The sequence below is a fragment of the Salvelinus namaycush genome, chromosome 5 (genome assembly GCF_016432855.1).
Source record: "Salvelinus namaycush isolate Seneca chromosome 5, SaNama_1.0, whole genome shotgun sequence".
NCBI classification, from domain to species: Eukaryota; Metazoa; Chordata; class Actinopteri; order Salmoniformes; family Salmonidae; genus Salvelinus; species Salvelinus namaycush.
The window spans coordinates 53,523,943-53,549,734 of NC_052311.1; the positions used below are offsets into that span (position 1 = coordinate 53,523,943).

General features: G+C 44.6%; 1 protein-coding gene across 2 annotated transcripts in view; it reads right to left on the reverse strand.

The window, feature by feature from the left end:
* LOC120048487 (metalloreductase STEAP4-like) overlaps nt 1–24,553 on the reverse strand; it is a 41,033-nt gene extending 16,480 nt beyond the window's left edge. The window contains exon 1 of one of the 2 annotated variants that reach the window (XM_038994492.1): nt 24,311–24,550. In XM_038994492.1, coding sequence (XP_038850420.1) covers nt 24,311–24,422 — 112 coding nt within the window. In that variant the 5' untranslated portion in view covers nt 24,423–24,550. Of the gene's footprint in view, nt 1–24,310 lie in introns of both variants that reach the window. The other variant, XM_038994495.1, reaches the window with a different exon arrangement.
* Nucleotides 24,554–25,792: the final 1,239 nt, after the last annotated feature.

Here is a 25,792-nt window from a genome sequence, read left to right on the forward strand (position 1 = left end):
ACGTATTAGTATACATGCACTTCATACACCTTCCCCTGGATGTCAAGAGGCGGTGAGAGAAGAAATTGAGTGTTTATCTTGGTCTGAAGTGGAATACAAGCTCTTTGTATGACGTGTCACCCATTTCCTGTTTTCTGGAGAGCGCGAGGAGGCACCTGGATTTGCCTTCTGATAAGCTGCCGTTATGGACGACTAATATCTCCGGCTTTGATTTTATTTGATACATGTGACCATATCATCGTAAAGTATGTTTTTTCAATATAGTTTAATCAGATTATTGAAATTTTTTCGGGAGTTTTGCCGTGTTCCGTTCTCTTCCGTTTGTTGACATGGAGAGATTCGTGCCACTTGGCTAGTGTGCTTGCTAAATCGAGAGGGAAAGAGGCCGTTCTAAATCCAAACAACGATTGTTCTTGACAAAGGACACCTTGTACAACATTCTGATGAAAGATCTGCAAAAGTAGGAAACATTTTATGATGCTATTTCATATATCTGTCGTACATGTGAACTAGTCGTCGGCGCCCAGCTTTTGGGTACTCTTTTGGGTACTCTAGCTATACCGAAGCTGGATGTCGTAATGAAGTTATTTTTAGAATTCTAACACGGCGATTTCATTAAGAACTAATGGATCTATCATTTCCTATACAACATGTATTTTTTAGTTATGTTTATGAATAGCTATTTGGTCAGAATATGTGTGTCAGAAAAAGTGTCAGAAAAATATCCGGACGTTGTGGGAAAAAGTAGCTACAATAACACAATGTATAACCACTGATTTCAGCTCTAAATATGCACATTTTCGAACAAAACATAAGTGTATGTATAACCTGATGTTATAGGACTGTCATCTGATGAAGAATATCAAGGTTAGTCAAAAATGATATATCTTTTACTGGTTTGTTACGATCGCTAACCTTTGCTACTGGGAAATGGCTTGTGTTTCTGGCTATTGTGGTAAGCTAATATAACGCTATATTGTGTTTTCGCTGTAAAACACTTAATAAATCGGAAATATTGGCTGGAATCACAAGATGCCTGTCTTTCATTTGCTGTACACTATGTATTTTTCAGAAATGTTTTATGATGAGTATTTAGGTATTTGGCGTTGGTGTCTGTAATTATTCTGTCTGCTTTCGGTGCAATTTCTGATTGTAGCTGCAATGTAAACTATGATTTAAACCTGAAATATGCACATTTTTCGAACAAAACATAGATTTATTGAATAACATGTTATAAGACTGTCATCTGATGAAGTTGTTTCTTGGTTAGTTTGGTTGGCTCTTGGTTAGTTAGGTTGGCTTTGTGCATGCTACCTGTGCTGTGAAAAATGTCTGTCCTTTTTTGTATTTGGTGGTGAGCTAACATAAATATACGTGCTGTTTTCGCTGTAAAACATTTTAAAAATCGGACATGTTGGCTGGATTCACAAGATGTGTACCTTTCATATGCTGTATTGGACTTTGGACTTGTTAATGTGTGAAAGTTAAATATTTAAAAAAAATATCTTTTGAATTTCGCGCCCTGCACTTGAGCTGGCTGTTGTCATAAGTGTACCGACACCGGGCTGCAGCCATAAGAAGTTAACCTTTGGGTACGATCCACCTCCCTCCTTTCCTCCCTTTTTTTCCTCTTGCAATATCCTATAATAAAAGCCCTAATCCTTACCTTTACTATATCCCACCACTCTAACACCCCCTCACACATGGGCCGGAGGCCTTCAAGCCTCCGAAACACCACTGTAACGTCCTTGACAAAAGCTTGCTCCTCCAGTACATCCCGGTCTAACTTCCAGTACCCCCTACCGAAGAGGCAGACTGGCGACCCCACCTGCAGGAACACCCCGTCGTGGTCCGAAAAGAAAACAGGCAACAGCCGCCCAGACATCTGACCCAAAGACCTGGATACAAAAATGTAGTCAAGCCTCCGCGCAACCCCCCTGGAGTTGCGCCATGTAGGACCGCCCATTGCCGGAGTAGTGTGCAGGCCACCATCAACCAGACCATGGCAAGCCATTAGCCCGGTGATGGCGCCTGCACTGCTATCCCCTCCTACCACTAAATCTATATTAAAATCCCCTCCTATCACCAAGTGACTATTTGTTACACACAGGGGCGCCAGACAGTCCACCATCTCCTTCCTGTCTTCCGCCACCTGTGGCCCATACACCCCAAATAACCTATATCTAAAATCCCTATATTTGACATCTACCCCCAAAACCCTCCCCTGCATCACAACAAAAGTGCCCTCTACTTTTACCTCCCTATTCCCAAACAAAATCCCCACCCCCGTTGAGTGAACCCCACCTACACTCCAAAAAGACTCCCCCTTATCCCACTCCCTCCTAAACCTTTCAACCCCCTTCATCCCTCAGGTGAACCTCCTGTAAAAAACAAACATCAAAACCAACCCCCTCTAAAAAAACAAAAACCGCCCTCCTCTTAACAAAATCCCTTAAACCCCTTACATTTAAAGTACACAAATGTAACATAAGGTTATATTATAACAATAAATAACACAACTAAACATCACTTCCAACAACTAAACCCCAAACCAACAAAAAAACAGGAGGCTCACCCGATGCTCCCCTGCTCCATCTCATCCGGCAGGGACGTCTTCTCCTCTCCCGACGCCCCCCCCGTCCTCCTCCATCTCGCCAAACCAGGATGCGGGCAGTGTGTTAGGCCTCTGAGTGCCCTGCATCCTGGGTTGTCCACCACCCAGCTTCTCCACTTCCCTTGGCTCACTGCAGAAAAAAGGGGACACTGCATCCTCATAAAGGGACTGCGACCCCCCAGGCGACCACTCCTGAGCCACACTTGGGGGATCCAGTTCCCCCAGCAGTCCAGAGCCTGAGGTAACCAATGAGGCCCCCGAGGTAACCAATGAGGCCACTGAGGTTTCCCCCGCCTCACCTCCCTTTTTTCCCATTGGTCGCTTGGCCTCCCCCACCGCTCTCCCTCTTGTCTTCCTTGGAGCGATCCCTCCTCTTTCCCTTCTTCTTCGGTGTGGGCGGCAATGAGGAGACTACGCCCCCCCCCCCCACCCCCCCGCCAGCTCCTCCAACATCCCCCTTATCTCCTCCACCAGAGCGCTCGATGTGTCACTATCCCCCCACCCCTTTACCCCCTCTTCCCTTTCCACCTCTCCCTCTGTTCCTGTTGCCGCGCTGTTCTCCACCTTCTTTCTCTCCTCTGTCACCTTCTCCTGCCTCTCCACTCTGTTGTCTCCTTCCGCTTTGTGCCCCTCCTCTCCTTCTGCTCCGTCCTTGTCGCCCTTTTTCTCCTTTTCTCTCGGTGCCTCTTTCGCCTCCTCCTCCTTCCTTATGGTCTTTCCTTCTGGGCCCGATCCGGTATCCGGGACCCCTCTTCCTCTTCTTCCCCCATCCCCTGCTCCCCCTCCAGCTGCAGGCGCGTACGACCTCTGACGAGCCGGGCAATCCCGCCACAGGTGCGCTGATGAACCACACCCGTGGCACGCCTTGGGCTCGTCGCAGTCCTTGGCCTCGTGCTCACCCGACCCACAGAATCTACACTTCCTTCTACTGCACGAGGCCAAGACATGACCGTAGGCCATACACCGCCTGCAAAAAGGAGGCTGACGGGCATAATATAATGTTCCCCTGTCAGCCCCCAGGGAGAATATCGCAGGAGGATGGAGGTAGCCACCCACACCCTTTGGGTCCTCCCTGAGCAAAGCCTGGAACCCACTCCTCCCGTTCCAGAAGCCCAGGGAGTCCCTGAGGAGCCTCGCTGAGGAGATATTGTCCAATTACCTCCCCAGAAAGGCCCTCACCTCTTCATCCTTTACATGGGGGTTATACATATTCACGGTGACCACCCTGAAATTGTTTTTAGCCAGGCTGGTCACCTCGTAATGGCCCAACGGCTTTTCCTTTCCCACCTCTCTTGCCCTCTTCAGCACTTCTTCGTGTTTTTCCTCTTTGTGGAAAGTCACATCGTAGGCCTCCTCCATTGGATTCGCTTGGAGGCACAGAACATCTTTCACCTCCACCTTCATGGTCCCAATCAAAATCGTTCTTCCAAAAGTCTCCCTCCCAAAAGGTTCCACCTCCTTGTTCCTCCAAGCGAATCGCACCGTATTCGCTAATCCAATACCTGGCATTTTGGTTGCTGAGTTGCGTGCCATTCTACACAAAAGAAAGACACTCTCCCACGAAAAAAAGCTCTCTATCACAGAAGCCACTTGTGAGAAAAAAAACGTAAATTGAAAATTTTCCTCACCCAAAAACAAAGCACAGATACTCACAGACCAATGGACATCTGTAAAGGTGTCTGCATGGAGAGAGTCTCTTCCATGAATGGGGAAGTGGTGTATTTATCCTATGACACAGCGGGCCCAGGTGTTTCCCATGTAGCTGACGACCCTCCCAACTCCGCCCACCGGCATCCTAATAAGGAAACAAGAACAAAGAGCGAATACGGCAGACAGAGTGGGAGGGTTGTCACAACAGCCTCAATTCGTCAGGGCATGGACTCTACAAGGTGTTGAAAGAATTCTATAGGGATGCTGGCCCATGTTAACTCCAATGCTTCCCACAGTTGTCTCAAGTTTGCTTAAATCTTTCATCTTGCCCATTCACACCCTGAATAGCACACACACACAATCCATGTCTCAATTGTCTCAAGGCTTAAAAATGCTTCTTTAATCATCTACACTGATTAAAGTGGATTTAACAGGCGACATCAATAAGTGATCATAGCTTTCAGCTGATCAGGCTATGTCTTTCTGTTTTGTACACTCAGTGGATGTACTTTGTGTGTGTATATATATATATATATATATATATATGTTTAGTTTTTTTGTCCGATAGTTTTTTGACTTTGTGCACATTTTGTTACGTTAGAGTCTTATTCTAAAATAGATTAAATTCAAAAGATAGAATTTGTAGATAATTGGCCCTCTTTCTGGGACTCACCCACAAACAGGACCAAGCCTGGCCTATTGAGGAGTGACGGACTCCACCCTAGCTGGAGGGGTGCTCTCATCTTATCTACGAACATAGACAGGGCTCTAACTCCCCTAGCTCCACAATGAAATAGGGTACAGGCCAGGCAGCAGGCTGTTAGCCAGCCTGCCAGCATAGTGGATTCTGCCACTAGCACAGTCAGTGTAGTCAGCTCAGCTATCCCCATTGAGACCGTGTCTGTGCCTCGACCTAGGTTGGGCAAAACTAAACATGGTGGTGTTCGCTTTAGCAATCTCACTGGAATGAATACCTCCTCCATTCCTGCCATTATTGAAAGAGATTGTGATACCTCACATCTCAAAATAGGGCTACTTAATGTTAGATCCCTCACTTCCAAGGCAGTTATAGTCAATGAACTAATCACTGATCATAATCTTGATGTGATTGGCGTGACTGAAACATGGCTTAAGCCTGATGAATTGTTAAATTGTTAAGTGTTAAATGAGGCCTCACCTCCTGGTTACACTAGTGACCATATCCCCCGCGCATCCCGCAAAGGCGGAGGTGTTGCTAACATTTGCGATAGCAAATTTCAATTTATTTTCGTCTTTTGAGCTTCTAGTCATGAAATCTATGAGGCCTACTCAATCACTTTTTATAGCTAGTTTTGAGGCCTACTCAATCACTTTTTATAGCTCTGGACCTAGTTTTGTCCCATGGAATAAATGTTGTGCATCTTAATGTTTTTCCTCATAATCCTGGACTATCGGACCACCATTTTATTACGTTTGCAATTGCAACAAATAATCTGCTCAGACCCCAACCAAGGATCATCGAAAGTCGTGCTATAAATTCTCAGACAACCCAAAGATTCCCTTATGCACTTCTAGACTCCCTCTGCCTACCCAAGGACGTCAGAGGACAAAAATCAGTTAACCTGTTATGGCTGCAAGGGGCAGTATTGAGTAGCCAGTTAAATAGTGCCCATTTCAAACGGCCTCGTACTCAATTCTTGCTCGTACAATATGCATATTATTATTACTATTGGATAGAAAACACTCTCTAGTTTCTAAAACCGTTTGAATTATTTCTCTGAGTGAAACAGAACTCATTCTGCAGCACTTTTCCTGACCAGGAAGTGGAATGTCAGAAATATATGCTCTGTTCAACTTCCTGCCTATACATGGTCATGATACGTAAGAGTCTACGTACACTTCATACGCCTTCCTCTGGGTGTCAAGAGGCTGTGAGAGAAGAAATTTTGTGTTTATCTTCATCTGAATTGGAATACAAGCTCACCCCTAAAAACTAAAAACATTTGTCATAAGAAACTAACTCCCTGGTATACAGAAAATACCCGAGCTCTGAAGCAAGCTTCCAGAAAATTGGAACGGAAATGGCGCCACACCAAACTGGAAGTCTTCCGACTAGCTTGGAAAGATAGTACCGTGCAGTAACGAAGAGCCCTCACTGCTGCTCGATCACCCTATTTTTCCAACTTAATTGAGGAAAATAAGAACAATCCAAAATGTATTTTTGATACTGTCGCAAAGCTAACTAAAAAGCAGCATTCCCCAAGAGAGGATGGCTTTCACTTCAGCAGTGATAAATTCATGCATGAACTTCTTTGAGGAAAAGATCATGATCATTAGAAAGCAAATTACGGACTCCTCTTTAAATCTGCGTATTCCTCCAAAGCTCAGTTGTCCTGAGTCTGCACAACTCTGCCAGGACCTAGGATCAAGGGAGACACTCAAGTGTTTTAGTACTATATCTCTTGACACAATGATGAAAATAATCATGGCCTCTAAACCTTCAAGCTGCATACTGGACCCTATTCCAACTAAACTACTGAAAGAGCTGCTTCCTGTGCTTGGCCCTCCTATGTTGAACATAATAAGCGGCTCTCTATCCATCGGATGTGTACCAAACTCACTAAAAGTGGCAGTAATAAAGCCTCTCTTGAAAAAGCCAAACCTTGACCCTGAAAATATAAAAAACTATCGGCCTACATCGAATCTCCCATTCCTCTCAAAAAATTTGAAAAAGCTGTTGCGCAGCAACTCACTGCCTTCCTGAAGACAAACAATATATACAAAATGTTTTAGACCCCATCATAGCATTGAGACTGCACTTGTGAAGGTGGTAAATTACCTTTTAATGGCGTCAGACCAAGGCTCTGCATCTGTCCTTGTGCTCCTAGACCTTAGTGCTGCTTTTGATACCATCGATCACCACATTCTTTTGGAGAGATTGGACACCCAAATTGGCCTACACAGACAAGTTCTGGCCTGGTTTAGATCTTATCTGTCGGAAAGATATCAGTTTGTCTCTGTGGATGGTCCTCTGACAAATCAACTGTAAATTTCGGTATTCCTCAAGGTTCCGTTTTAGGACCACTATTGTTTTCACTATATATTTTACCTCTTGGGGATGTCATTCGAAAACATAATGTTAACTTTCACTGCAATGCGGATGACACACAGCTGTACATTTCAATGAAACATGGTGAAGCCCCCAAATGCCCTCGCTGGAAGCCTGTGTTTAAGACATAAGGAAGTGGATGGCTGAAAATGTTCTACTTTTAAACTCAGACAAGAGATCTTCTGTTGAATCTGACAATTAATCTTGATGGTTGTACAGTCGTCTCAAATAAAACTGTGAAGGACTTCGGCGTTACTCTGGACCCTGATCTCTCTTTTGACAAACATATCAAGACTGTTTCAAGGACAGCTTTTCCAGCAACGTAACATTGCGAAAATCTGACATTTTCTGTCCAAAAAGGATGCAGAAAATTGTATCCATGCTTTTGTCACTTCTAGGTTAGACTACTGCAATGCTCTACTTTCCAGCTACCCGGATAAAGCACTAAATAAACTTCAGTTAGTGCTAAATACGGCTGCTAGAATCTTGACTAGAACCAAAAAATGTGATCATATTACTCCAGTGCTAGCCTCTCTACACTGGCTTCCTGTTAAGGCAAGGGCTGATTTCAAGGTTTTACTGCTATCCTACAAAGCATTACACGGGCTTGCTCCTACCTATCTTTACGATTTGGTCCTGCCGTACATACCTACACGTACACTACGGTCACAAGACGCAGGCCTCCTAATTTCCCCTAGAGTTTCTAAGCAAATAGCTGGAAGCAGGGCTATAGAGGCAGCTCCTATAGAGCTCCATTTTTATGGAATGGTCTGCCTACCCAATGTGAGAGACGCAGACTCAGTCTCAACCCTTAAGTCTTTATTGAAGACTCATCTCTTCAGGTGTCCTATGATTCAGTGTAGTCTGGCCCAGGAGTGTGAAGGTGAACGGAAAGGCACTGGAGCAACGAACCGCCCTTGCTGTCTCTGCCTGGCCGGTTCCCCTCTCTCCACTGGGATTCTCTGCCTCTAACCCTATTACAGAGGCTGAGTCACTGGCTTACTGGTACTCTTTCATGCCGTCCCTAGGAGGGGTGCGTCACTTGAGTGGGTTGAGTCACTGATGTGGTCTTCCTGTCTGGGTTGGCGCCCCCCCTTGGGTTGTGCCGTGGCGGAGATCTTTGTGGGCTATATTCGGCCTTGTCTCAGGATGGTAAATTGGTGGTTGAAGATATCCCTCAAGTGGTGTGGGGGCTGTGCTTTGGCAAAGTGGGTGGGGTTATATCCTTCCTGTTTGGTCCTGTCCGGGGGTATCATCGGATGGGGCCACAGTGTCTCCTGACCCCTCCTTTCTCAGCTTCCAGTATTTATGCTGCAGTAGTTTATGTGTCGGGGGGCTAGGGTCAGTCTGTTATATCTGGAGTATTTCTCCTGTCTTATCCGGTGTCCTGTGTGAATTTAAGTATGCTCTCTCTAATTCTCTCTTTCTCTCTTTCTCTCTCTCGGAGGACCTGAGCCCTAGGACCATGCCTCAGGACTACCTGGCATGATGACTCCTTGCTGTCCCCAGTCCACCTGGCCGTGCTGCTGCTCCAGTTTCAACTGTTCTGCCTGCGGCTATGGAACCCTGACCTGTTCACCGGACGTGCTACCTGTCCCAGACCTGCTTTTTTCAACTCTCTAGAGGCAGCAGGAGCGGTAGAGATACTCTCAATGATCGGCTATGAAAAGCCAACTGACATTTACTCCTGAGGTACTGACCTGTTGCACCCTCGACAACTACTGTGATTATTACCATGCTGGTCATTGATGAACATTTGAACTTCTGTTATAATCTCCACCCGGCACAGCCAGAAGAGGACTGGCCACCCCTCATAGCCTGGTTCCTCTCTAGGTTTCTTCCTAGGTTTTAGCCTTTCTAAGGAGTTAACACCTGCATTGTTTTTCAGTGCCAGAGACTGGGAGACTAGTCAGGATCGAGGGAAAGATGAATGGAGCAAAGTACAGAGAGATCCTTGATAAAAAACCTGCTCCAGAGCACTCAGGACCTTCCAACAGGAAAACGACCCTAAGCAAACAGCCAAGACAATGCAGGAGTGGCTTCGGGACAAGTCTCTGAATGTCATTGAGTCGCCAGCCAGAACCCAGACTTGAACCCGATCGAACATCTCTGGAGAGACCTGAAAATAGCTGTGCAGCGACGCTCCCCATCCAACCTGACACCTGCTTGAGAGGATCTGCAGAGAAGAATGGGAAATACTCCCCAAATACAGGTGTGCCAAGCTTGTAGAGTCATACAGAAGAAGACGTGAGGCTGTAATCGCTGCTAAAGTTGCTTCAACAAAGTACTGAGTAAAGGGTCTGAATACTTATGTAAATGTGATATTTTTATAAAAAAATATAGAAAAACCCTTGAATGAGTAGGTGTGTCCAAATTCCTGACTGGTACATATATATATATACACACACACACGCACACACGCACACACGCACACACTGATCAAAAGTATAAACGCAACATGTAAAGTGTTGGTCCCACGTTTCATGTGGTGAAATAAAAGATCACATCTGATGAAACTGAGGAGTATTTCTGTCTGTAATAAAGCTCTTTTGTGTGGAAAAACTAATTCTGATTGGCTGGGCCTGGCTGCGCCCCTGCCTAGTCGTGAAATCCATAGATTAGGGCCTCATTTATTTATTTCAATTGACTGATATCCTTATATGAGCTGTAACTCAATAAAATCATTTAAATTGTTGCTTGTTGTATTTATATTTTTGTTCAGTAATATGTTAATATATATTCCGGACTACGACATTCGTTCTGATATTTCTTCATTTCTTTCTGTACATTTTTGGGATTTGTGTGTATTGGTTTGTATTATTAGGTACTGTATACTGTACTGTTGAAGCTAGAAATGCACCTGCGAGAACCTGAAAATATGTGTACGCAACCAAGAAAATTTGATTTGAGCTCTCTCTCTGTGTGTGTGTGTGTGTGTTGTTTGATCAGTCTCTGTGTGTGGGAACGACATTAACGACCCTCACATACACTGCATGAAGCACACAAAGACAGACACACATAGACACACTGCTACCCACCCACCCACAGTAAACCACAAGGAGAAATCACAGGTCAGCAGTACTGTGGTTCACCTTTAACCCAAACACAGCAATTATGGAGCTTTCAGAGGTGGAATTGAGTAATGATGTTAAACCTTGTCATATATAAGTCATATATAATAATATTCTGTGTGTGTTTACTTGGAGAAAGAGAGAAATAGCTAGAGAGAGAGAGAGAGCGAGAGAGAGAGAGAGAGAGAGAGAGAGAGAGAGAGAGACTAGGTCATACATTAGCCTGTAATTTGTGGGTTTGCTTCTGGAACCCATATCACACCCACTCACAAGCGGTCCTTATCTCATAAGACGGGAGGGGAAGATACAGGCGCATGCATGCACGCACGCACGCACACACACACACACACACACACAAACACACACACACAAACAGATAATGGGGTACAGCGTCAGCCTAGTTACTGGCCTTCTGATTGGTCTGTCCCCTTAAGTTTCTGCTAACTGGTAACTAACAATATGTATTCACTTCCTCCCATAATAACAAGGTTCTTCAATTTTGGCTATTGGAATTTGCAGGTTTTTGTTCTTGCCCAGCACTAAAACACCAGCACTAAAACACCTGATCAAGGTCCAAACTAAAGACTGTGATTAATGTAGTTAATCAGACTTAGGTTGACCAGGCTTATTATTGTTTGGTATTAGCTAAGGATCAGATAGAGACTGTGCTGATGTTACTGGGTGGATCACAAGACAAGATAAGAAAAAAGAACAGAAAACAGTGCGTGTGACCTGAACTGCTCTCTACCCCACACAGACCGTTATTACTAACCACCAGTTCAATGACCCTCCAGTCTCAGCCCCAGCCCCAGTCCATAACCATAAAAAGCCCAAACAGGAGTCAACACACCCTAAGTTCCCAGGACCAGCATGGGAGACCACTGACTGAGGTCCCAAAACAGGAAATTCACAGATTAAGGGAAAGTGCACTGTAGGCCTGTGTCCTTGAGGTTACAGTGTTCACCCTGAGATTGGAGGGTTGGGGTTTCCATTCCCTGGTCGAGTCATCCTATGACTGAAAACAGGGCCGATGCCTCTCTGTTTAGCACTCAGATGGATTGGGGGTAAGGCCCTGAGATAAACTAACATCCTGTCCAGGGGTTGTAATTGTACCTCAAGCTGCCTAACGCTACAGAAACAGGAGATAGGCTCCTGCCCTATGGGCCGTTCTGGCTCAGACGAAATTACATCTTTCCAATACAGATTAAGTATTCTGAGGGGAACCCACAGTGCAGTTTTCCTTTATCTGCAACTACTTGAGTTGGGACCTGAGTCAGAGTGAGACTAGAGGGCCGGAGGATGGGGGAAAGGGGCTGAACCTTTCATATAAGTACTGGGGTTATTAGAGTAGGTGCTTGGCATGGAGAGAACTATCAGATACATAAATATCAGTGGACATTATTCAACAGAGTGCATGGTCATATGAATGAATTATAGATGGACAACAGTCAGGGTTTTGTTCCAGAGTGGGATTTGATGTCAAGAGGGGCGGCTGATAACGAAGAAAGTGAGTCGAATGGAGAGATGGTGATGAAAGTGAGTCGAATAGAGAGATGGTGATGAAATGGTGCTCCTCCTCTACTTCTCCTTTCCTCCTCCATCGCAAGAGAAGGGTGGTAAAGTTGCCCGTAATGCAACATCTAAACTTTGGAAAGAGACAGGGAGATGTTGCAAGCTGAGCTTTTCCCTGTGATATGGACAGGCTGGTGAAAGAAACGGTGTATGTGTGCGTGTGATAGTTTGGGTGATATACTGTACGGTGGAATATCGCTCTTGACCCCTGCTCCAGTGGTGCGCCGTGTGAGGCTTGTAAAGTTAAATGGGTCAGATCTAACACGCACACGCCCTCACATGATCCCAGAAGCTTTATAGCATTTCAATCACGGCAGTCGTAAAACATCAATGAGTGATTCACCAATGAGAGATGAGCTTTCAGCACCCTGGATGACCAGTGTGTGTGTGTGTGTGTGTGTGTGTGTGTGTGTGTGTGTGTGTGTGTGTGTGTGTGTGTGTGTGTGTGACCACCAGCTTGTCTCCCAGTAGCGCATCTGCCTGGAAACTGACAATACACTCTTATCTTCATTCCCATCTCTCCATTCAACTCCACTCCCTCCTCACCATCCCTCCTTTCTACACATTTTATTCGTTACTATCATTCCCTTTGACATCAAATCCCACTCTTGATCAAATTCCTGACTGTAGTCCATCAATAATATATCCCTCTGACCACACTCTGTTGAATATTTAACTCTGACAGTCATGTATAATAACAGTTAACTGTGTGTCAGGCTGCCTCTCAAACCGTTGTAACGCTCCAGGCCTGCAAGCCTACACGCTCTGCTTCATTTCTTCTCTCCCTGGCACTTAAAACCTGTTTGGGATAGGGGGCAGTATTTTCACGTCCGGATGAAAAGCGTGCCCAAAGTAAACTGCCTGCTACTCAGGCCCAGAGGCTAGGATATGCATATAATTGGTAGATTTGGATAGAAAACACTCTATAGTTTCTAAAACTGTTAAAACAATGTCTGTGAGTATAACATAACTTATTTGGAAGGTGAAACCCTGAGGACAAACCATCCAGGGGGGAATTATTTTTAGGTGACTGTTTTCAATTGGTTTTCTATTGGGAACCTATATTTCTGTGGCACTTGGTTGCAGTTCCTATTGCTTCCACTAGATGTCAACAGTCTTTAGAAATTGGTTGATGTTTTTCTTTAGAGAAATTAAGAAGTATGGCTATTCAGAACGAGGGTCCACCCGAGTGGATGCGTTTTGATGCGCGCTCCAGGTCACGCGCTTCATGTTGTTTTTATCCAGTATTGAACAAAGTTTATCCCATCTTAAATTTGATAGATTATTGACGTTTTAAAATACCTAAAGTTGGATTAGGAAAGTTGTTTGAAATGTTTGGAGAGCATTTACAGGTAACTTATTAGATATTTTGTAGTCATGCTGGGTGAGTTGGAACCGGTGTTTTTCTGAATCAAATTCGCCAAAGAAATTGACATTTTGGAGATATAACGACAGAATTAATCGAACAAAAGGACCATTTGTGATGTTTATGGGACATATGGGAGTGCCAAGAGAAGAAGTTCTTCAAAGGTAAGGCATGAATTATATCGTTATTTCTGAGTTTTGTGTCGCGCCTGGCGGGTTGAAATGTGATTGTCATGTGTTTGTTTGATGGGGTGCTGTCCTCAGATAATCGCATGGTTTGCTTTCGCCGTAAAGCCTTTTTGAAATCTGACACGGTGGCTAGATTAACAAGAAGTTAAGCTTTAATTTGGTGTATTGCACTTGTATGAAAGTTAAATACTGTGTGCCTCCCTTAGTCTTTTCTGGACTTGGGGATTGTGAAGAAACCTCTGGTGCCATGTCTTGTGGGGTATGCATGGGTGTCAGAGCTGTGTTCTAGGAGTTTAACCTTTCTGGCGCAGGCGTTCCGCTAGCGATCCACTTCGACAACATCTGGTGAAATTGCAGAGCGCCAAATTCAAAAACAGAAATAGTCATAATAAACATTCATAAAAATTACAAGTGTTATACATCGGCTTAAAGATTAACTTCTTGTTAATCCAGCCACTTTGTCAGATTTCAAAAAGGCTTTACGGCGAAAGCATACCATGCGATAATCTGAGGACAGTGCCCCGCTTACAAAAGCATACAAACAAGAAGAAGTTAAGAAGACAGAGCAGCGCTTTATTATGGAAAGATTTCTCCCCATTTTAGCTACTGTTGTAAGCATGACGATGACAGTTTACAATTCAGGGTTAATCCAAGACCTTTAGTCACCTCAACTTGATACATTTCCACATTATTCATGACAAGATTTTGTAGAGGTTTAGGGTTTAGTGAATGATTTGTCCCAAATACAATACTTTTCATTTTTGAAATATTTAGGACTAACTTATTCCTTGCCACCCTATCTGAAACTTTTTCTAACTGCAAAGCCAGTGGCATGTTGTTAGTGTTGATTGAAAAAAGTAAGGGGCCTAGACAGCTGCCCTGGGGAATTCCTGATTCTACCTGGATTATGTTGGAGAGGCTTCCATTAAAGAACACCCTTTGTGATCTGTTAGACAGGTAACTGTTTATCCACAATATAGCAGGGGGTGTAAAGCCATAACACATGCATTTTTCCAGCAGCAGACAATTATCGATAATGTCAAAAGATGCACTTGAAGTCTAACAAAACAGCCCCCACAAACTTTTGATCATCAATTTCACTCAGCCAATCATCAGCCATTTGTGTAAGTGTTGTGTTTGTTTAATGTCCTTCACTATAAGCGTACAGAAAGTCTGTTTGTTTACCGTAAAATAGAATTGTATCTGGTCAAACACACATTTTTAACAAAAGTTTACTAAGGGGTGGTAACAGGCTGATTGGTTTGCGTAAAGAGGGCAGTAGCGGAATTACTTTTAGCGGAATTACTTTTTCTTCCCTCCAGGCCTGAGGGCACATGTAACGACTTTCTTCCTGGGGTGAAGTAGAGGACCAAAATGCAGCGCGGTTAGTGTTCAACATGTTTAATTTGAACATAAATGGTGAACACTTACAACAATACAAAAACAACAAATGTGAAAGTCGAGACAGTCCTATCTGGTGCAGAACACAAACACAGAGACAGGAAACAAACACCCACCAAATCCCAACACAAAACAAGCCTCCTATATGAGTCTCAATCAGAGACAACGACTACCATCTGTCTCTGATTGAGAACCCACACTAGGCTGACATAGAAACAGACAAACTAGACACACAACATAGAATTCCCACCCAGCTCACGTCCTGACCAACTAAACACATACAAAACAACAGAAAACAGGTCAGGAACGTGACAGAACCCCCCCCTCAAGGTGCGAACTCCGGGCGCACCCCTAAAACTCAAGGGGAGGGTCTGGGTGGGCATCTGTCCGCGGTGGCGGCTCCGGCGGTGGACGAGGGCACCACTCCACCATTGTCTTTGTCCACCTCCTTAGCGTCCCTTGAGTGGCGACCCTCGCCCCCGACCATGGTCCAGGAACCTTCACCAACTCCCCTCTACAATAGAGGAGACAACTCAGGACAGAGAGGTAGTTCAGGACAAAGAGGTAGCTCAGGACAGAGAGGTAGCCCAGGACAGAGAGGTAGCTCAGGACAGAGGGACAACTCTGGACTAGTGGCAGCTCCGGACTGAGTGGCAGCTCCGGACTGAGTGGCAGCTCCGGACTGAGTGGCAGCTCCGGACTGAGTGGCAGCTCATGACTGGAGGGCAGCTCATGACTGGAGGGCAGCTCATGACTGGAGGGCAGCTCATGACTGGAGGGCAGCTCATGACTGAAGGGCAGCTCATGACTGAAGGGCAGCTCATGACTGAAGGGCAGCTCATGACTGGAGGGCAGCTCATGACTGGAGGGCAGCTCATGACTGAAGGGCAGCTCATGACTGAAGGGCAGCTCATGACTGAAGGGCAGCTCATGACTGAAGGGCAGCTCATGACTGTAGGGCAGCTCTGGCAGCTCCTGACTGGCTGGCGTCTCTGGCAGCTCCTGACTGGCTGGCGTCTCTGGCAGCTCCTGACTGGCTGGCGTCTCTGGCAGCTCCTGACTGGCTGGCGTCTCTGGCAGCTCCTGACTGGCTGGCGTCTCTGGCAGCTCCTGACTGGCTGGCGGCTCTGGCAGCTCCTGACTGGCTGGCGGCTCTGGCAGCTCCTGACTGACGGACGGCTCTAGCGGCTCCTGACTGACGGACGGCTCTAATGGCTCGGGACAGACGGGCGGCTCTAATGGCTCGTGGCAGACGGATGACTCAGATGGCGCTGGGCAGACGGATGGCTCAGACGGCGCTGGGCAGACGGATGGCTCAGATGGCGCTGGGCAGACGGATGGCTCAGATGGCGCTGGGCAGACGGATGGCTCAGACGGCGCTGGGCAGACGGATGGCTCAGACGGCGCTGGGCAGACGGATGGCTCAGACGGCGCTGGGCAGACGGACAGTTCAGACGGCGTTGGGCAGACGGGCAGTTCAGGCGCCGCTGGGCAGACGGCAGACTCTGGCCGGCTGAGACGCACTATAGGCCTGATGCGTGGTGCCGGAACTGGAGGTACCGGGCTGAGGGCACGCACCTCAGGGCGAGTGCGGGGAGGAGGAACAGGGCTCTGGAGATGCACTGGAAGCCTGGTGCGTGGTGTAGGCACTGGTGGTACTGGTCTGGGGCGGGAAGGTGGCGCCGGATATACCGGACCGTGAAGGAGGACACGCGCTCTTGAGCACCGAGCCTCTCCAACCTTACCAGGTTGAATGGTCCCCGTAGCCCTGCCAGTGCGGCGAGGTGGAACAACCCGCACTGGGCTATGCAGGCGAACCGGGGACACCACCTGTAAGGCTGGTGCCATGTACGCCGGCCCGAGGAGATGTACTGGAGGCCAGATACGTTGGGCCGGCTTCATGACATCCAGCTCGATGCCCAACCTAGCCCTCCCAGTGCGGCAAGGTGGAATAGCCCGCACTGGGCTAAGCACGCGTACTGGGGACACCGTGCGCTTTACCGCATAACACGGTGTCTGACCAGTACGACGCCCTCTCACTCCACGGTAAGCCCGGGGAGTTGGCTCAGGTATCCAACCTGGCTTCGCCACACTCCCCTTAAGCCCCCCCCCAAGAAATTTTTGGGTGAGCCTCTCGGGCTTCCAGCCTCTCTTACGTGCTGCCTCCTCAATCCACCGCTCCTGGGTTGTGGCTGCCTCCTTCTCCTCCCGAGAGCAGCGATTCTCTCCCACCTTTGCCCAGGGTCCTTTTCCGTTTATGATTTCCTCCCATGACCATTCCTCCTGGTACCGCTGCTGCTGTTGCTGCTGCCCGTTGCCACGCTGCTTGGTCCGGGTTTGGTGGGTGTTTCTGTAACGACTTTCTTCCTGGGGTGAAGTAGAGGACCAAAATGCAGCGCGGTTAGTGTTCAACATGTTTAATTTGAACATAAATGGTGAACACTTACAACAATACAAAACAGGTCAGGAACGTGACAGCACACACTTTCTAATAGGCTTAAATTGAAGATATGGCAAATAGGAGTGGCAATATCGTCCGCTATTATCCTCAGTAATTTTCCATCCAATTTGTCAGACCCCGGTGGCTTGTCATTGTTGATAGAATTCAAGATGACAATGCTTGGCTTTCATAATTTGATTAGTCCTACTTGGATGTGTAGTGTCAGCGTTTCTTGCTGGCATGTCATGCCTAAATTTGCTAATCTTGCCAACATTAAAATCCTTAAAATAATTGGCAATATCATTGGGTTTTGTGATGAATGAGCCATCTGATTCAATGAAAGATGGAGGTAAGTTTGCCCTTTTGCCCAAATTTTTACTTAAAGTGCTCCAGAGCTTTTTACTATCATTCTTTATATAATTTATATTTGTTTCATAGTATAGTTTCTTCTTCATTTTAGTCAGTTTAGTCACATGATTTCTCAATTTGCTGTATGTTTGCCAATCGGTTGTGCAGCCAAACTTATTTGCCATTCCTTTTGCCTATTCCCTCTCAACCATACAGTTTTTTAATTCCTCATCAATCCATGGGGATTTAACAGTTTTTACAGTCATTTTCTTAATGGGTGCATGCTTATTGGTAACTGGTTGCTCCTCATTATACAACACTGACAAACAAATATTCTTTAAATCAACAACATAGGAATGACAAAAAAAATATGTTGTATGACCGCTTATACATTATATTATGTCAGCCTTAAGAACTTTGGTTTTCCTAGATATGTCAACTAAACTCAGCAAAAAAAGAAAAGTCCCTTTATCAGGACCCTGTCTTTCAAAGATAATTCGTAAAAACCCAAATAACTTCACAGATCTTCATTGTAAAGGGTTTAAACACTGTTTCCCATGAACCATAAACAATTAATGAACATGAACCTGTGGAACGGTCATTAAGACACTAACAGCTTACAGACGGTAGGCAATTAAGGTCACAGTTATGACAACTTAGGACACTAAAGAGGCCTTTCTACTGACTCTGAAAAACACCAAAAGAAAGATGCCCAGGATCTCTGTTCATCTGCGTCAACGTGCCTTAGGCATGCTGCAAGGAGGCATGAGGACTGCAGATGTGGCCAGGGCAATAAATTGAAATCCGTAGCTGTCCATACTGTGAGACGCCTAAGACAGCGCTACAGCGAGACAGGACAGACAGCTGATCGTCCTCGCAGTGGCAGACCACGTGTAACAACACCTGCACAGGATTGGTACATCCAAACATCACACCTGCGGGACAGGTACAGGATGGCAACAACAACTGCCCGAGTTACACCAGGAACGCACAATCCCTCCATCAGTGCTCAGACTGTCCGCAATAGGCTGAGAGAGGCTGGACTGAGGGCTTGTAGGCCTGTTGTAAGGCAGGTCCTCACCAGACATCACCGGAAACAACGTCGCCTATGGGCACAAACCCACTGACGCTGGACAAGACAGGACTGGCAAAAGGTGCTCTTCACTGACGAGTCGCGGTTTTGTCTCACCAAGGGTGATGGTCTGATTTGTGTTTATCGTCGAAGGAATGAGCGTTACACCGAGGCCTGTAATCTGGAGCGGGATTGATTTGGAGGTGGAGGGTCCGTCATGGTCTGGAGGTGTGTCAGTTCATCATTGGACTGAGCTTGTCATTGCAGGCAATCTCAATGCTGTGCGTTACAGGGAAGACATCCACCTCCCTCATGTTGTACCCTTCCTGCAGACTCATCCTGACATGACCCTCCAGCATGACAATGCCACCAGCCATACTGCTCGTTCTGTGCGTGATTTCCTGCAAGACAGGAATGTCAGTGTTCTGCCATGGCCAGCGAGGATCCCGGATCTCAATCCCATTGAGCACGTCTGGGACCTGTTGGATCGGAGGGTGAGGGCTAGGGCCATTCCCCCCAGAAATGTCCAGGAACTTGCAGGTGCCTTGGTGGAAGAGTGGGGTAACATCTCACAGAAAGAACTGGAAAATCTGGTGCAGTACATGAGGATAAGATGCACTGCAGTACTAAATGCATCTGGTGGCCACACCAGATACTGACTGTTACTTTTGACCCCCCTTTTGTTCAGGGACACATTATTCCATTCTGTTAGTCACATGTCTGTGGATCTTGTTCAGTTTATGTCTCAGTTGTTGAATCTTGTTATGGTCATACAAATATTTACACATGTTAAGTTTGCTGAAAATAAACACAGTTGACAGTGAGAGGACGTTTTCTTTTTTTGCTGAGTTTGTAGTGTGATCACTACATCTGATGGATATGGATACTGCTTCAAAGCTAATTTCTGCAGCATTAGTACAGATGTGATCAATACATGTTGATGATTTCATTCCTGTGCTGTTTGTAACTACCCTGGTAGGTTGACTGATAACCTGAACCAGGTTGCAGGCACTGGTTACAGTTTTTTTTTTTTTTTTGAGTGGGCAGCTTAATGAAAACCAGCCAGTATTTACATCACCCAGAAAATATACCTCTCTGTTGATATCACATACATTATCAAGCCTTTCACACATGTTATCCAGATACTCACAGTTAGCAATTGGTGGTCTATAGCAGCTTCCCACAGGAATGGGATTTAGGTTAGGGAGATGAACCTGTAGCCATATTGCTTCAACAGTTTTTAACATGAGATCCTCTCTAAGCTTTACATGAATGTGGTTCTGAATATAAACAGCAACACCTCCACCATTGGCATTTCTGTCTTTTCTGTTGATGTTATAACCATGTATTGCTACCACTGTACATTTGCTGAAGTATTATGACAACTCAGCAACACAATGGTAGGGATTAACTGAGCTGGGCTTGGGTCATTGATAAGTCATTGTCTCATCGCAGCCTTATAATGCTGTGAAAAGGCCCAGGAACCCAAATTAGTCAGGTGGATCCCATCCTTCTTATAAAACCTGTCTTGTTTCCAAAAGGTATCAAAATTGTCAACAAAAGTTACACCCATTGAGCTGCAATAATCATGTAGCCAGTTGTGGAGAGAAAGAATCCTGCTAAAGTGTTCAATGCCACGATTCAGAGAGGGCACAGGGCCAGATATAATGGATATTTTAATAGCAGAGAATCAATCAACTCTTTAAAATCCAGTTTCAACTGTTCAGAGCTGCCCTTCAGAATGTCATTAAAACCCATATGGACTAAAATAGCATAAATTTCCATGTCCTTGCGTAGAACATTCTGGAGGAGCTTAGTAATGTCATTTACTCAAGGTCTGGTATAGGATATTGTTTTAGCACCAGGAACAGTCACGTTTTTTTACCATGGAGCTGCCCCAAATCAAGGCTGGTGAGAAGGATGAGGAAATCCCCTGGCGAACTTTAGGCAACACCGGCCAGTCGGACAATGACAAGGCAGAGATTCATCCAACAAGCTCAAATGCCGTCCAGCCACCGGCATAGTAAAAGTAAACATTCCACTCAACGTTTTCCCCCCAGTTTCTTACGTAGGCTGGCGACCTGCTTGATCAAGGAAGCCACTTCAATCCTATAATCCTTGGCAAGCAAACAATTGCCACATTGGAACTCCGAGTGATCCAGTTTGTCCCGAAACAAAGCGTAGTAGATACAGCTCCTACAGAGCTGGAACTGTTCATGTACTTCTCCAGACAAAGAGGGCTCCATTGCTAAACTTATCTGGGACTAACTTTGTTAGCTTGATGGCTAGCAGCTCAGCGGCTCTGTCAAGCAGGCTTCAACCTGTATATTTACCACGATTCTAGGACAAGAAATAGCAGTCCTAGCTGTTAAAAGCTATGTCGCGGAATCTATGCAAAAACAAGTTCAGCATTTATATTTAACAAATATTGGTTGTTTTAGTCAAAAACAACAACCCGAGTGTGTCCAGTGATGTTTCTGATTTACCCTATAAGTTCCACACACCTGGTTTCACACTTGACTAAATCAGTCATTGATTACAGAGGAAGGGTGAAAAACATCAGAAATTCACCCCTTCCAGGAGTGTTGAAGGATAATGCTGTAAACCAGAGCTATAACTGTCATCTGAGCTGTGTTCAGAATGATGGAAACACTGGATCATTAGAATCATCAGAACCTTCCTCTGTTTCAACATTAAACATAAGACGCCTGGAAACACACTGCCTTTGATTCCAGTGTCCTGGGTCAGGGTTAAAAATGCCCACAGCTAGCTTGTGTGTGTGTGTGTGTGTGTGTGTGTGTGTGTGTGTGTGTGTGTGTGTGTGTGTGTGTGTGTGTGTGTGTGTGTGTGTGTGTGTGTGTGTGTGTGTGTGTGTGTGTGTGTGTTCTCTGAGCTTAGCAGCAGTTAATGAGATCAGGGTGAATGTTACCTAGGAGGAGGCTTTTGATTAAATATGTTCAGAGCGAGACAGAGAGAGACATAGGGGGTGGGGGAGAAATAGGATAGGGAAGGGGATAGAGAATGATAGATAGCAATGGGAAAATGAGAGATCGAGACAAGGGAAGGAGAAAGAGAGAAAGTGTAAGAAAGAAAAGAAAGAATGCTTAGGGAGAAAGAGAGAGAGGTCGGGGAGAATGGTGAGAGAGATTGGAAGAGTAGAGATAGAGAGGAGGGGTGATGGAGTAGAGAGAGGGAAAGAGAGAGTGATAGTAAAGGGCAGAAGAGCGTGAGAGAGGAAGTGGAGGAGATACAGAGAAAGAAAGAGAGAGTGAAAGAGAGAGTGAAAGAGTGACAGGCGAGAGCAGTAGTGAGGACATTCATGTTTAAACACAGGAAAGGAAAAGTCAGCTTTACTAAAAAAAGAGAAGGGCAGATAGATAAAGCTGTTTCACACACAGCCAGATATACAGACTCACACGCCACTCTCATTAAGCACACACACACACACACACACACACACACACACACACACACACACACACACACACACACACACACACACACACACACACAGCTTCTAGTGTAGTTTGTTCTAATAATGTGTAGTTGAATGATTGGAATGTAGTGTGTTTCATAAACCCGCAAGGGAGTGTTGGATCATAGTTTTATCTTCATCATCTCTTTAACTCTAATACTTTAATACTAATTACTGCACATAGGCTTCACTGAGCTAATGACTGGGAGTTTAATTAAGCCTGCGAGGAGAGAGAGAGAGAGAGGGATAAAGAGAGAAAGAAAAGGAGGGAAAGACAACACTAGAACGAGAGAGCTATACATTTTGTTTTGTAACCTCATTTGCAATCCTAAACTATTTCACAGATGTATGTTTGTAGGCTTGCTTTATGTCTGAGTTTATCTAATAAGGATTTAAACTAAGATTACCGGTACGACACTAAGACATCACTGTTACAGGAATGACACACGTGACCTCTAATCAACCTATCATGAGCAGGTGACCAGGGAGACACCTAACTGAAAAAATACAAAATGCTCTCTTATTCTCCATCTCTCTCTCGCTGTTGCATTCTCAACCATTATCTCTCATCTGTCTCTTACACACACAGTGGGAGCAACAAACACACACACACAGCCTTATTTCATGATGCTGTCAGCAGATGGGCAGAAGCAAGAGGAATCACACACACACACACACAGTCACATTTCAGACTGCTGTCAGACAAAGGTGTGAGGGAACACAGGATGGATTCTCCTCTCTCTCATTTCATCACACTGCCACGACACCCCTATTTACCTCTCCCATCCATCTCCCAATATGTGTATCTCGCTGTCCTATGTGTGTGCGTGGGTTTGTGTGTGTGCAGGCCTTGTCCAAACCCTACAGTATATAAGGCTGTGGCGGTCGTGAAACTTTGTCAGCCTGTTATTGTCATGCAAAACACTGCCAGCCTCATGGTAATTGACCGCTAATGAACATAAATCCGTTTAGCATCTCCACTCATACAAGCCACTGATGTGAGCCTTTTTGGAACATCTACATTTAAAAAGTCTAAATCAATTTAATATACACCATCTCAATAATAATTTATTTTAAGCAGGTCTAAAGAAACATGATATTAAAAAAATGTCCTTCAGAAGAACAGAATATGAGTTGACCTACTGTATGTTATCCTATCTGGCTATGCACCATTCCTCAAGCTGTAGTCTTGTTTATTTAGCAGACAAGATATACTTATAAGTCCGGTGCCATTATTTTATATGATATGATTTTATAGTAAAAATTATGTAATTGAACTTAGCTAAATAAAAAATAATTTTTCCAATGTCGAGAGGAAAAGTGATCATTTGAATCAGGTCCTATACGCTAGATTTAGTGTTAATTGGCAACTTTAGTTGTGAATGATACCAACCTTAGAATGTCTTAGAAATCAAAACATATATGGGCCGCATAATGTGACTATAGGTTATTGATGATTTAAGAAAGTTGCAAAAAAAACTTGCCTCGGGCTTAACTATGTTTAACTGTTACCTGATTAACTTGTAACATGTAACAATTAACTCATTAGGATCTGGGTCATCACAAGAGCAGTTCTTTAAAGAGTTACCATCTCCCGAATTAAACTCTAAACCGTCTTTACCTATCACGTCTATAAACAGTCAACTTATTAATCATAACCTCGTATCATATCATCATTCTGAACAGTCGTACCTTCCTTGCATCTGCAAAAACTCGAACCTTACTTATGATTCAGTACTACACAAACTGGATATTTATTTATTTACTAGCTAATTAAATGGGAACACAGGATAAACATACACACTTTGCACCGGTTACTGACTGGAGAATTAATACGCTGAAAACAGGTCCATAGCAAAATGACAACAACATGGCTGCTTGTTAAAGAAGAGATGGAGAGGGAGACAGATAGGGACAGAGACACTTAACATTGGTACATTCGGAAACTACTCTCACTTGCATTAACCATATACTTTACACACGAACCGCCGCCCGCTTTGAGTAAGAAATCATGAATGTATTTACATGAAATGCCTGGGTTGCCGGGGATCTCTCGATGGACAGGGCAGCCTTGGAAAGGGGGTTGGGCCTTTTTGCGGCAAGCTTGTAAGGCTCTGATTGTCCAAAATGGTTCCATCAAGTCCTCTACTGTTGTCCTTCTTTGTAGTTCATTTTACATCCATTCGCTCTTGAAGATGCTTCTTTGAAGATAGGCTAGCCAGCCTTATCGATGGTTCCCCAGAGGGGTGATGCATAATATGATGGTTTGAGCAGAGTATCCGATGGTCCTCCTTAAATTCACTTTCGAAGATACTTAACCTGTCTCACCCCCCCCCGTTCCGCTAGCGGAACTCCTCCCACATTCCACTGAAAAGGCAGAGCGCGAAATTCAAAAAATATTTTTTTAGAAATATTTAACTTTCACACATTAACAAGTCCAATACAGCTAATGAAAGATACACATATTGTGAATCCAGCCAACATGTCCGATTTTTTAAATGTTTTACAGGGAAAACACAATATATATTTATGTTAGCTCACCAACAAATAGAAAAAAGCACAGACATTTTTCACAGCACAGGTAGCAAAATCAAAATCAACCAAACTAACCTAGAACAAACCAAAGAAACCAAGAAACAACTCAATCAGATGACAGTCTTATAACATGTTATACAATAAATCTATGTTTTGTTCGAAAAATGTGCATATTTCAGGTATAAATCATAGTTTACATTGCGGCTACAATCAGAAATTGCACCGAAAGCAGCCAGAATAATTACAGACACCAACGTGACATACCGAAATACTCATCATAAAACATTTCTGAAAAATACATGGTGTATAGCAAATTAAAGACAAAGATCTTGTGAATACAGCCAATATTTCAGATTTTCTAAGTGTTTTACAGCGAAAACACAATATAGCATTATATTAGCTTACTACAATAGCCTACCACACAACCGCATTCATTCATCAAGGCACGTTAGCGATAGCAATAGGCACGTTAGCGTTAGCGAATAAACCAGCAAAAGATATTAAATTTCACTAACCTTCATAAACCTTCCTCAGATGACAGTCCTGTAACATCAGGTTATACATACACTTATGTTTTGTTCGAAAATGTGCATATTTAGAGCTGAAATCCGTGGTTATACAACGTAGCATAACGTAGCATAACGTGCTAACGTAGCATCTTTTTCCCAGAATGTGCAGATATTTCTATTAGACTCTCACCTATTCTGACCAAATAGCTATTCATAAACATTACAAAAAAATACATGTTGTATAGGAAACGATAGATCCATTAGTTCTTAATGCAATCGCAGTGTTAGAATTCTAAAAATATCTTCATTACGACATAAGACTTAGTTATGGTAAGGGAATAACCAAAACCTGAGCGCAAAGCTACTATTACACAGTTCGACAGATATATGAAATAGCATCACAAAATGGTTCCTACTTTTGCTGATCTTCTATCAGAATGTTGTACAATGGGTCCTTTGTCCA